We start from the raw sequence: 11,548 nt of genomic DNA on the forward strand, positions 1-11,548 counted from the left end.
AATCGGGGCGCGGCGTGCGCTCGTTGCCTTCATCTGATTGGCTCCTCCATCGAGCGCCTCGCCTCGTTCCCTCCGCCTTATGGACGCTGCAGGTCCCGCCCCGGGGAGAGCCAATGAGAGGGGAGCGCCCGCTGTGCACGCCGCCTGATTGGCTGCGCGGGCGGCTGGGGCGAGAAGATGGCGGCGGGCGGCGGCGCCGGTACCGGGACCGGCCCGGGCGGCGAGAAGATGGCGGCGGGGGGCGGCACCGGCACCGGTAACGGCCCGGGCGGCGCGTGCCGGCACCACGAGCAGCTGGCGGCCTGCGGCTCCCGCGCCAAGTACCGCGAGGGGCGGCGGCCGCGGGCCGTGAAGGTGGGACCCGGGCCGGGGGTAGCCGAGGGGGTGGTGAGGTGGTACCGTGGGCCTCCTGCAGCGCCGCCGGGGTTCTGGCGTGCCTGCAGTCCGCGCCTGCCTCCTGTGGTCGGTGTAGGCCGTAATAAAGGAAATCAGCCGGAGACTTCATGAATTGTTACTTACCGAACGGCAGCACTCTGGCCTGGCAGAGAAGTGTCAGCTCTGACTTTTATTCGGAGCAAGCAGCTCGAGTTCTGTGCCCTGTCAGTGAGGAAGTGGTCCCAGGTAGCTGGGCACTCGCCTATTTTTCTGCCGAAGTCCCAACCTACTGCTCCTGACTGACTTTGTACAAGGAGCAGAGTAAAATACAAAGGGCTTTTCAGCCTCCTGACAGGATTTGAGGAGCACCGGCCAACATAAATCCATTGAGTCGTTACTTTTACAGTAAAGCAAAAATGTGGACACTTCAGAATACTCTACTTCTTTCTTTCAGGTTTATACTATCAACTTGGAATCTCGTTATTTGCTAATACAAGGAGTTCCGGCGTTAGGTGTTATGAGGGAATTAGTGGAACAATTTGCGTTATATGGTGCCATTGAAGAGTATCACACTCTAGATGAATATCCAGCAGAGCAATTTACTGAAGTTTATCTTATAAAATTCCAAAAACTCCAGTGTGCGAGGTATGGTACGGAGCAATATCTGCCTTTTGTTAATTTTTTTACCCCCTCTTCATTGAGATTCTAGAGAGTTGAAGTAAAATTCTCAGTTTTGCCGATATGATTTAATTCTCTTCAGGGTGGCCAAGAAAAAAATGGATGAACGAAGTTTCTTTGGTAGTTTGCTGCATGTGTGCTACGCTCCAGAATTTGAAACAGTCCAAGAAACTAGGGAGAAGTTGCAGGACAGAAGAAAGTACATAGCAAAAGCAACAAATCAAAGAGGTTTGTATTTAAGTTTCATATAGAATCTTAATGTCTCCTTTCAGTGGTGGGTAGGTTTGGTAAAAACAAAAGTGCCCATTAAAGCAAATGCTTTGTCTTTAGCTGTTTTAAAAGATGCATTTAAAGTATGCCTGCAGCAGAACGGAGACATCTTTGAATTATTTCCAGGTATCCATCTTTGTGAAAGCAACTTTTATGTTTTAGTTGATACAAAAAATAAAAAATGCGTAAGCTTAAAACCTCATTGTTTCCTTTTCTTTTCAAAATGTTATCAGAAATTCCAGGCAGTGCTGGAAAACTTAGGATCACTTTTCTACCCTTGTTCCAACTTTTTCAGGCATGCATATCCAGAAATAGTTTCCTAAGGAAGGTGACTATAATGGAAGCTTTAAAAAAGGCAAAAAACAAAAACCACAAACTTTTCTAGCTTGCATTTTGGCACTGGAAGAATGAGAAGAATGGGTTAGACTATTGTGCTGTGGAGTTCCCAAGCAGCACTGAAGGCTGGGAAAGCTGTAAAATAAGTCAAGTGCCAGGCATGGGCTTCTTCTTTCTTGTGCATATGTACTTTGATATCATTGCAAGAGGATATTTCTTAAGCTGCCACTTAAGAAAGAAGAATCACAGATTGTTGTCAGGGAATGAAGTACCACTGCTATTGCTTCTGTCGTTGTGCTAAATGCTGCTTTTTATGTGTTGGAACTAATGGTGACATAAAATAGTGAAGCCGCTTTTTTTCTTTGTTTTAAAGATTGCTTTGTGTTAAAGAAAATAGAGGGGCCTAAGAAGACCGACTCTGCATACTGCCATCAGTGGAGTACCTCAGGATCACGTGCAACTAGTGACTGGGATCCATCCTGCTTTCCAGGTTCTCATGGGGTATCCCAAAGCATGGGATATCCTTCTGGGAGTCAGAATCAGAGCCTGTTGATGTTTCCCCGATATGACAGCGATAGTACTGAAACTTCTGGGTGCTTTGGTCAAAGCACATCACTAACTCGAAACATACATCCAGGAGGGCATGGTCCTCCTGCGTCTTTAATTCAGCAAAGAACAGCTGCAACTGACAGTGGGATTGGTAGGTTTATGCCTCGTACAACCCACCTGCAGGAACGTAAGAGGAAGAGAGAAGAAGGTAACAAATTTGCCCTCATTGAAACAAACAGGGATAATACTGAAGTCGTTATTGGCCCGCAGCTACCAGAAATACCTAAGGTGGATATGGATGATGATTCACTGAATACTTCAGCTACGTTAATTCGAAATAAATTGAAAGAGGTATGGATTCTTAAAGTTCTGATATTAAATTTTCAAGCACAGACTTTAAGAAGTCTATTTCTAAAATGTTTGCCAAAACACATTTTCCCTGTCCTTTCCCTTTTCTTCCCAAATACCCAAGTCCAAAAAGTGTAGCAAACCTTACTTTGAAACACCTCTGGTATCGAGAGGGATGATAAAATAACTATCACTGAGCATCTGAAATCAGTTTGTGTGTGGTTAAAGGTGGTTTTTTGTTTGTTTTTTAAAGGTATTGCCAACACTTCTAAGAGTTTCAGCTCTGCTGTGTTTAATACTGCCTTTGGTGTTACTCTTCCCCCTTTTCTACAAGAAAAGTCAATACAAGTGTGATTCTAATAACACATGCCTCCCCGTACTCCAATATTAAAGACACAGACTTACTCTAAAACTAGCATTAAAAGAAAAGAATGGTTACAGTTTACTAGAAATCTTTTTTTTTCAATTTAGGTAGCAGAGTCTGTTTCAAGAACACCTGTGGAAAACCCAGACAACAGTTCCACCAAGCCACTTGTAAAGCAGAGAAGAAGAATATAGATACTGCTAGCAGCATCTTTCTACAGCCTTTTATAAAGGATATAACTTAAAATACTTTTTTTTTACATTAAAAAATGAACTTACATTGCATTTCCAAGCAATTCCCTCTTAAAAACTGTATCAGTTTGTTTTCTGGAATGAACAAAGCAGTATGATACTGTAGCAATCTTGTCCTGTGCACCTCATAATAAAATAAATGTGGTTAGGCAGTTTAATATAAGCAAATTCTATTTATTCAATTTTTTTTTACAATAAAGCAATATTGAAATCAATAGTTTTGCGTTCTTTTTATTTTTACTATACTACCATGAAGAATGGTGAAGAAGAGAATTTTTGCAACAGTATTCCACATGGTGTTACAGTTTACGATTTTCCTTGAAGGTTTTCTTTTCAAATGCCAAACTGCCCTGTTTTTTAATTAAAAAAGAAAAAGAATTTAAAAAATGTTTTCAGTTGACTAAAATTCCAAGCTTTCTTCACGTAATGCTTCTGTTGATTGGTTTGGGGGCTTAGAAGAATGTGTAAGTTGCCTTTTTAACAACAAAACTAGAGACCTAGTAAAAAGGTAACAGTTGGGTAGGGTGTAGAACAGAAGATGCAAAGAGTGCAAGCAAGAATCAGGCTGTCTTCCACCTGTTGTCATGACTGGCCTGAACTGTATACCTGATTTATCACCAACTTCGACAAAAAGCAAGTTATTTTTCTATTCTAATTAGTGAACGTAAATTTGATTCAGAAGCTTTTTCTAAAGCTTTTCATTGGTGTAAAAAAGAAATCAAAGTATTGGGTCATTGAAAGTCTTCTGACAGCCTGCCAGAAGGAATCTGGCACTTTGAAAACAGCTGCTTTGCAGGTTGACCTGAGATAATTCAGCCTGCAACCATGGCTATGAGATGCCTTTCTCCTGGCCAGCCTACCTGGTAGGTACGCTGGCAGGAAAGGAAACACAGGTTTCCAGCAGATAAAAGCTTGCCTTGTTTTCAACAGTTTTACAGAACTTTTCTGTTTCTGTGAATTATTGCACGTATTTCAAAATCCTGTTTTTCCATCTTAATGAAGGTGTGACTGTTGGTATTTAAAAATGTAATGCAGTTAAATAGGGTAATGATAGATTAGTGAAAAAAATACTACTGTAGATTAGAAATGGTCTCTTCAGTTTGGCTTACTGAGTAAACGAGCATGTCCTAAACTACCATCTTATGGGGGGAAAAAAATCCCTGAAGTGAATTAGATGTATTGCTAATAAACTCCATCCACCTGGGCTTTATGTAAGAATACCAGTGCTGCAGTCTGAGATGACACTCCCAAGGTAGTTTTTTTCAGAAAGCTACCAGTCTCTCCCAAAATATTGATGGCAGTAGTGTCAGTAGCACTGAAGAAAGAAAAATAAAACCTGCATTCCTGAAGAGGTTTCAGATAAACTCTTCCAAGAGAATAGTCTCATTTTCTTAGCCTGGGAGAATGCTTACTAAGAATCATTCGTTATATTGCTGTCCCAGAAGACACAAGTGCCAAGTAACAGTATTTTTTTTTTTTTACATTCTCTGGTGCCAAAGTCTGACTGTATAAGGAAACATCTGTCCTGTGAAAGGCAGATGTGAACTCAGCACATGTGCATCTCGCAGCTGAAGCATTTATCAGTTGAATTCAGCAGGCCCCATGTAACGACAGTGAATACCATGATACGTACATATGGTTAACAATTATATAGAAGTTATTTGCACATATTTTTAAACCCAAGGCTGGTGTACCTTTATGTCTGGCAGACATGGTCCAAAGGCTTCCAAGAGAAGATTATCATCTCTGACAGCTTTTTCAAAGTCCGCAAAAGAAAGCTTGCCATCATGATCATAGTCCTACAAAAGGAGAACTCTTTAGCAAAGGATGATTACTTGTAGTAATTTTCTTTTTGTTTAACTAATGTTTTATTCACATGGATTTTTCTGAGTGTATGCAAAAATCATTTTCACTGGGACATCAATCTCTGCTCAGACAAGATCTGTGTAATCAGCCTCTACCTAAGCCATAAAAGATGGAGAAAGTTCAACCATCTTTTACGGCTTTGCTAACGGAATTCCAGAGAAGGCAAAACTTCCAACATGGGAAGAGCTTTAACTGAGAATCTCACAGTCAAATCTCAACCACAGATGCACTGGGATAAAATAAAAGTGGGAGATTTAAAAAGAGGTAACAGTAGGAGAAAAAGTCCTGACAGCCTGCCCCTGTCTGCTTAAAAGAAATGGAGAATTGCCTGGAAAATTGCCTGGGTACACTCTTACCTTTTACCCTCAGCACAGGCCATGAACATGTCCGCTACAAATACCTTTAAGCATGAAAATATGTCAACTGGATATATGCTTAATCACAATGCAGTTGTACCTGTCAAAGAGAAGTTTTTTGTTCTTTGAGTGATGGATTCCACAAATGCCTTTTGTTATCTAATAATTACTTGTTTAGTTACTAGGGTAATATCCTGGAAAATTGCCTACACTCTTACCTTTTACTTTCCTCAGCACAGGCCATGAACATGTCCGCTACAAATACCTTTAAGCATGAAAATATGTCAGGGGACTGGATATATGCTTAATCACAATGCAGTTGTACCTACAGGCACAGGTCAAAGAGAAGTTTTTTGTTCTTTGAGTGATGGATTCCACAAATGCCTTTCTGGTTATCTAATAATTACTTGTTTAGTTACGTGAGGTAGGCAGTAATATCCTACTCAGGTAACTGCCTAGCAGCCAGATCAGATCTGGACCTTCTAGCATGTATCGGAGCTTTCTGAAGTTCTCATGGAAAAGCTGAATTAGGAATATGTACATGATTAGTTTATGGTATTTTTCTACATGTATGAATTTCATTAGGTCTAGAGGGTATTGCTTGGGCTTGGACTTCTTGTAATCTACTTACCAACTACCCAGAATGTGATGACATTCATTTGGGATGCAACCTGTAGGAAGCTGAGCATGTAGGTGCTCCAAAGATGAGTAATTGCTGTCATCTTGTATTCTGCATGAGACAGACTCAGCACTGTCAAGAACTAAAGCTAAGAGGGACCCTTCAGCTGAGGCTGTGCCTCACAGGGGTGAGTTTGGGAAATGAAAAGATGGGGTTAAATTAAAAGGATTTGGGATTGGAGATCTGGTTTTAAGCAAGATTTTTTGAACAACACCATTGGAAGGGAAGTTTTATCTGATTTGAAGAAAATGGTAAAACACAGCCCCTGGCTGATTCAGATATCCTAGATTAATCACTGGAAGACAGCTGTTACATGAATTACCCTTGATGTTACTATTCTAATAGAGCATATCAACTGAGCAAAGACATTTCATACTCAACTGATAAAATACAAATGTAATTAATAATAATGCTACTGGAGATGCCTAACGCAGGAATAAATACAGATTGTGCCTCTGAATTTTCTGCTTTTGATTGGGCTTTTCTTTTGACCATGCACATGTGCATGTGCAGTTACACGTGCAAGTTTTTACATATAATTTATAAATTGTTCACATAAACTAATAGTTTTGTGTGAGGATACTGGACTGGGACTCATTAGATCTGGATTATACTTCTAGCTTTCCTTAGTAGACTCGTTTATCATAGGTACGTAACTTACTCTGTGGCTCAGAATCCCACTGTAAAGCAGATAGTGTTTGTTACCTCGTAAGAATGCTCTTACGGTCTGAATGTTTGAAGATGCTCAAGTATCACAATGAGAAAGTACTTGCCATTTTCTTCAGTGCTATGTCTACCAAGTCCTTAATTCCCTCATCAGGATCTTCTTCTGATGGTTGCTTGAGAAGGCTGTTTTTCAGCATTTGAAACATCTCCTCTCTTGAAATGTATCCGTCACCATTCAGGTCATAAACCTCAAAACAGTCTTTTCAAAAGATAAATCAATTTAAAGTTCATACAAACTATATCACACATCACTAAAGCTGTTCCCTAAAGACAGAAAACATGAACTGTATGTTGTACAGCATATGTGTTGAGCATACACAATTTCTATATGAAATATACGTATCACATGTGATGCTGGTCAGTTACTGCCTACTTACCCATTATAGTTGAAATCTATTTCTGCTCAGATATATAATAAATAACCTTCAGTTTGTAGAAACCATACTAATGTACAGATCTTAACTTCTCTAAGAGTAGTTTTTTTAGAATATAAATGAAGTTTTGGTTTAGAAGCCTGTCTTCCAGTGGCTAGGACCAGCTGTCTATATCGGAAGGGCTTTCAACCTATGAAACATACCCTAGTTATTTCAGAAACTGGTTTGGAAAAGTAGAGGGAAAAAATGAGTTGTACGGGCATAGAAAAGACAACTGAAGCATCTCTAAATGCAAAGAGAAAATCTCTACAATGGAATATTTTCCGTATGAGTATCTGCCTAATTTCTATTTTAATTGCTTCTGCCTCCCTAAAATCAGAAATCTAGGACCATAATAAATTTTACTGTTGTTCACAAAACTTACTTAAAAAACAAAAGCTTTTCAGTTTTGAGACACAGATTATTTTCTTTTCCAGGCAAAGACTTTGTTGTGGTCAAAAATTGTACTGGCATACACTTAGGACAAACAACAAACTGTGTACCACCACACAGCAGTGTATCCTAGAGTGCTTACAGCAGGGCTGCATATTTTATAGCCTGTGGTTGTTCCTAGCGGGGTGACATCCCAGGCCACCTTCCAGAGCAATGCCTTATGATGACATTATATAGCCTATTATGGATGGCTGATGCTGCAGCCAGAAAACTATGGAAATAAATGCTGTCATCTTCTTTTTCTATTATACTTCCCTCCCACCTCCAGTCCTTTTTTTTTTTTTTTTTTAAATCTTAAAATCTAGAGTTCTTGCATTATTTTTTTCTCTTATCTTCTTTCTCCGTCATTACTCTGGAGGTCCTCAAGACCATCTTGCAAACAGATTCACAGTTTTTCCATCTGTGTTTCCAAGCTGAAGAACTGCTAGAATTAATGCAACTGCTGCTGTGCCCCCCATTGGGCAAGTAAATGAATGCTGGCATAGATATTGGCTGGCTTGAGGAGACTGTTATTCAGCCAACACCACCCTCGTGCTACATCTGTTTACTTCTGATTTTGTGTGTGAATACAAAAACATGTATTCTCTCAAAACTATATAATAGAACAAGCTTTTCTTTGTCAGCAACAAAATAAGGTGGCTGTTTACACAGAATAATCTCTGTCTCAGAGAAACTATTTCAGAACTCAGTTTTTATTGAGCTTGACAGAAGACAACTCATCAATTACTAAGTTCTTTATGAGTAACTAACAAATTATAGTGGAAGTGATGTGTAATTTAATAGTCATAAATTCTATGATTACTACGAAATATTATTATGCAGATAAACCTTACATTTAATCCTTTCTTCCAATGTCCCCCGAAGAAATACTGATAAGCCTTCCACCCATTCCTCCACACTGATGCAGCTATCATTGTCTCTATCAAAAGTGCGGAACACTGGGAAGTGTATTAGATACATTTAAAATTTATAATAATAGGAAAACACAAAGGAGTATTTTCTTAAATTGAGTTAAAATACATAAAACCTTTTTTTTTTTTTTTCTGGAAATGTTTTTCTGCTTTCAACAAGGTACAAATACCCTTCTTGAATCTGTCTAAGCCATAACAATAAAAAGGATTTCACTACTCTGTCTACTGATCTTTCACCCCAGAATCCTGCTGGGATAATGTATTTTCTTTGATCTGTTACTTTATGGACTTTAATAACTACAGGAAGCATGCTTCCATGCAGATAAAACCCAAATAAACCAATATGCCTTACATTAAGGCTTATTTGCATACAGAAGAGGATATAAATTACTCCTTTACATGGAAAGCCAATGGAACTGGAAAAAAAAAGTCTTCCTTTTGCAAACTGAAATCAACCTTTTCTTTGTAAGCATTAAAATATTAAGAATGTGTCCATGTAGTGCATTTTCCACGAAACACGACTTTTTGCATAAAATGGCATTTTCATTTAAATACTCCCCTGTTAGAGAGCTGGAGAAAGTTGAACCAAGGAGTCTCTTTTGGAGACCTGAGATTGAAAAGGATGGCAGACTCGTGCCTCCTTCACATTATCTTCTAGACACCTATACATCAGAGATCATTCATCAACTGCGAATATGGCCCTCATTTCATTAATCTCTGTATTTTCAAGTATTTATGCTGGCTCATCACCCTCATCTCCCTCTACTGTCTGACTAGTACCTTCAGTGTCGTTCACAGCACCTCTACTTCAGAAGTTACCCACTCTAGCAGAGTACTTTTCTGGGACTTCAATTCTAAGACAGAGCCATCCAGCCACCAGTTGCAATGACTAACTCCTTGGTGAATCACAGCAGGAAAGAGGAGAATGACACCATGCTGCCCTCTTCTGTCACAACACTAATGGTGACTGGGCTATAAGCATTCAAATGCTAGCACCCCTGCTGCCTCTCTGACAGATCTCCCTTGTATGAGAGCGTGAACTATCCTAAACTACAGGAAAACTACTCTATGTACAGAAGTAAAGGTATCCTTTACTCAGCAGCACTTGTGCATGATGACTTTTCCTTTGCCATCCTTACATGGGTGATGTGGCACTATTTTGTCCAGGCATGCTCATAGGGTCTACCATGTATTTTTTCCCCTCCTGTATGGGCCCTTCTATCTCCCTGCCAACTAAACCCACACAACTGGGCAACCACTTAGAACTACTGTAGCAACAGCCTACATGAAACTTTTATGTTCTGTCAACTTTGACAGTGATCAAAGATGTTTTCTTGGCCATAGGGATCCACTATTCTTGTAGGAATCAAAAAACAGTTGGGAATTAGTTTAATATAACCTGAAAAGTCTTCAAGGGCACTGTTTTAGAGATCACTATTCAAAAACAGCTGCCCAAAGACTAAAAACGAAAGTTTTACAACCTTTTTAAGCCTACTGATCTCACCTCTGTCCATAACCATGTCATCCGTCATGCCGAACGCCCTGTGCAGGGTATCTCTGAACATGTTGCGATCGAAGCCGACTGCACCAAACCGGTCGCCGGACGCGGTCACCAACGTGTCGAAGAGCTTGATGAGGCATTCCACCTCACTTTTATTAACTGCCGAGCCGAAACAAGAAAGCATTATTTTATACCCTAAGCTGTTAAACGGCGGCGTGTCCAGGAAAGTCACAGCTCCCAGCCACCTCAGGCATCCACCTGGTCCTAGCGATGCTCAAACCGCCCCCCTCCCCGCCATTTGCTGCTCCTAAGGGATGGGAGCGCGTAGGGCCACCAAAAGAGCCGCGGGGGACCAGAAACTAACGGGGGACGACGGGGGGGCCGCCGAGGGGCAGCAAACGCCCCTGAGGCGGCGGTCGGCCGCGGGCCGCACACTCACAGTGCCTGGCAGAGCGGCTCAGCGCCTCCACCAGCTGCTGCAGCCGCTTGGCGCTCATGGCGGCGGGCGCTCCCCTGGCAACCCGGGCGGGGCGGCCCTTGCCCCGACATGGCTGGGGGCCGGGCTTCGGCGCATGGCTGCAGGAGCGCCTCAGCGCCTGTCTCCGTAGGGCAGGGTGACGATGAAGGCCGGCTGTGCCGCCTGTAGCCGGCCGGGGTCGGCAGGGCCCGGGGGCGTCCAGCCCTTAGCACCGCCACCGCGGGGTCGGCGGGGTAGGGGGCGCGCACAGGAGGGGGGGGAGGCAGGAGGTGGCCGTGTTCCCCCCATCGCCTCCAGCCACCAGCCCCCCAGCGATGGTACGGGACGAGTGACACCAAAACGAAGCTGCTATCGACTTTCTGAATACGTGTGTTTTGTACAGGAGGGCGGCCCGGCTGCTGCAGCTGCAACGCTTTAATGCTGCACGCTGGTATCATAGCCTGGGCCGCCTTCTCATAAAGCTGCAGCGGCTGACCCCTTTCAATACAGGACAACCTCCCCCCCCTACTTTTTCCCCACTGCTCAAACTTAAAATATTCATTCACGTTGGCTGGTGCCATGCCATTTAAGCTTCGTTTCTTTACTCTCTACTGAAAAGGTTTAGATTTTGGGCTGTGTCGTATGCTGGCCCGTTCCGAGTCTTCCTCCTCAACATCCCCGCTGCACCAGTGCAGGTCTCTGCACAGCGCTGGTGACTACAAGTTAAATGGAGAACTAACAAGCGAAGTGCTCTGCCTCCACTAGAAACCAACATTACCTTCTCAGATATATTCAGTGTATACAAATCTAGAAAGCTGAGATGTTGCGACCAGACTTTACTCTTCAAGAAAAAGAAGATGCAAGAGGAGTCTCAACGTGGTTGTCTAATGTATTGAAAACTGAAACATTTCATTGTTGACATGAAAGCAGCTTTGCTGGGAACTGACAAAGCCTGTAGCTCCTTAAGTAGCTACACCACTACCAAAGCTTTGCAACAGTATTTGAAGTACACAGT

General features: G+C 42.0%; 2 protein-coding genes across 6 annotated transcripts; one reads left to right on the forward strand and one right to left on the reverse strand.

Annotated features, from left to right (window-relative positions):
* Positions 1-44: 44 nt before the first annotated feature.
* On the forward strand, positions 45-3,386 carry RBM48 (RNA binding motif protein 48). The gene is made up of 5 exons (XM_066991717.1): positions 45-354; positions 830-1,020; positions 1,136-1,281; positions 2,033-2,559; positions 3,028-3,386. The coding sequence occupies exons 1-5, from the start codon at positions 178-180 to the stop codon at positions 3,112-3,114; spliced, it is 1,128 nt and encodes a 375-aa protein (XP_066847818.1). The 5' UTR covers positions 45-177; the 3' UTR covers positions 3,115-3,386.
* Positions 3,385-11,416, reverse strand: CLXN (calaxin). 5 transcript variants are annotated; one of them, XM_048077521.2, is made up of 7 exons: positions 10,441-11,416; positions 10,080-10,235; positions 8,498-8,602; positions 6,846-6,997; positions 5,612-5,658; positions 4,866-4,970; positions 3,385-3,521 (listed from the first exon to the last, which is right to left on the reverse strand). In XM_048077521.2, exons 1-6 carry the CDS (start codon positions 10,571-10,573, stop codon positions 4,868-4,870), a joined length of 696 nt encoding a protein of 231 aa, XP_047933478.1. In that variant the 5' UTR covers positions 10,574-11,416; the 3' UTR covers positions 3,385-3,521; positions 4,866-4,867. The 5 variants fall into 5 exon arrangements, with proteins under 5 accessions (XP_047933478.1, XP_047933479.1, XP_013042401.2 ...); XM_048077522.2 differs by lacking the exon at positions 5,612-5,658 and having other exon boundaries at positions 10,516-11,416; XM_013186947.3 differs by lacking the exon at positions 5,612-5,658.
* Positions 11,417-11,548: the final 132 nt, after the last annotated feature.

This window comes from Anser cygnoides, chromosome 2 (genome assembly GCF_040182565.1).
Source record: "Anser cygnoides isolate HZ-2024a breed goose chromosome 2, Taihu_goose_T2T_genome, whole genome shotgun sequence".
Taxonomy (NCBI): Eukaryota; Metazoa; Chordata; class Aves; order Anseriformes; family Anatidae; genus Anser; species Anser cygnoides.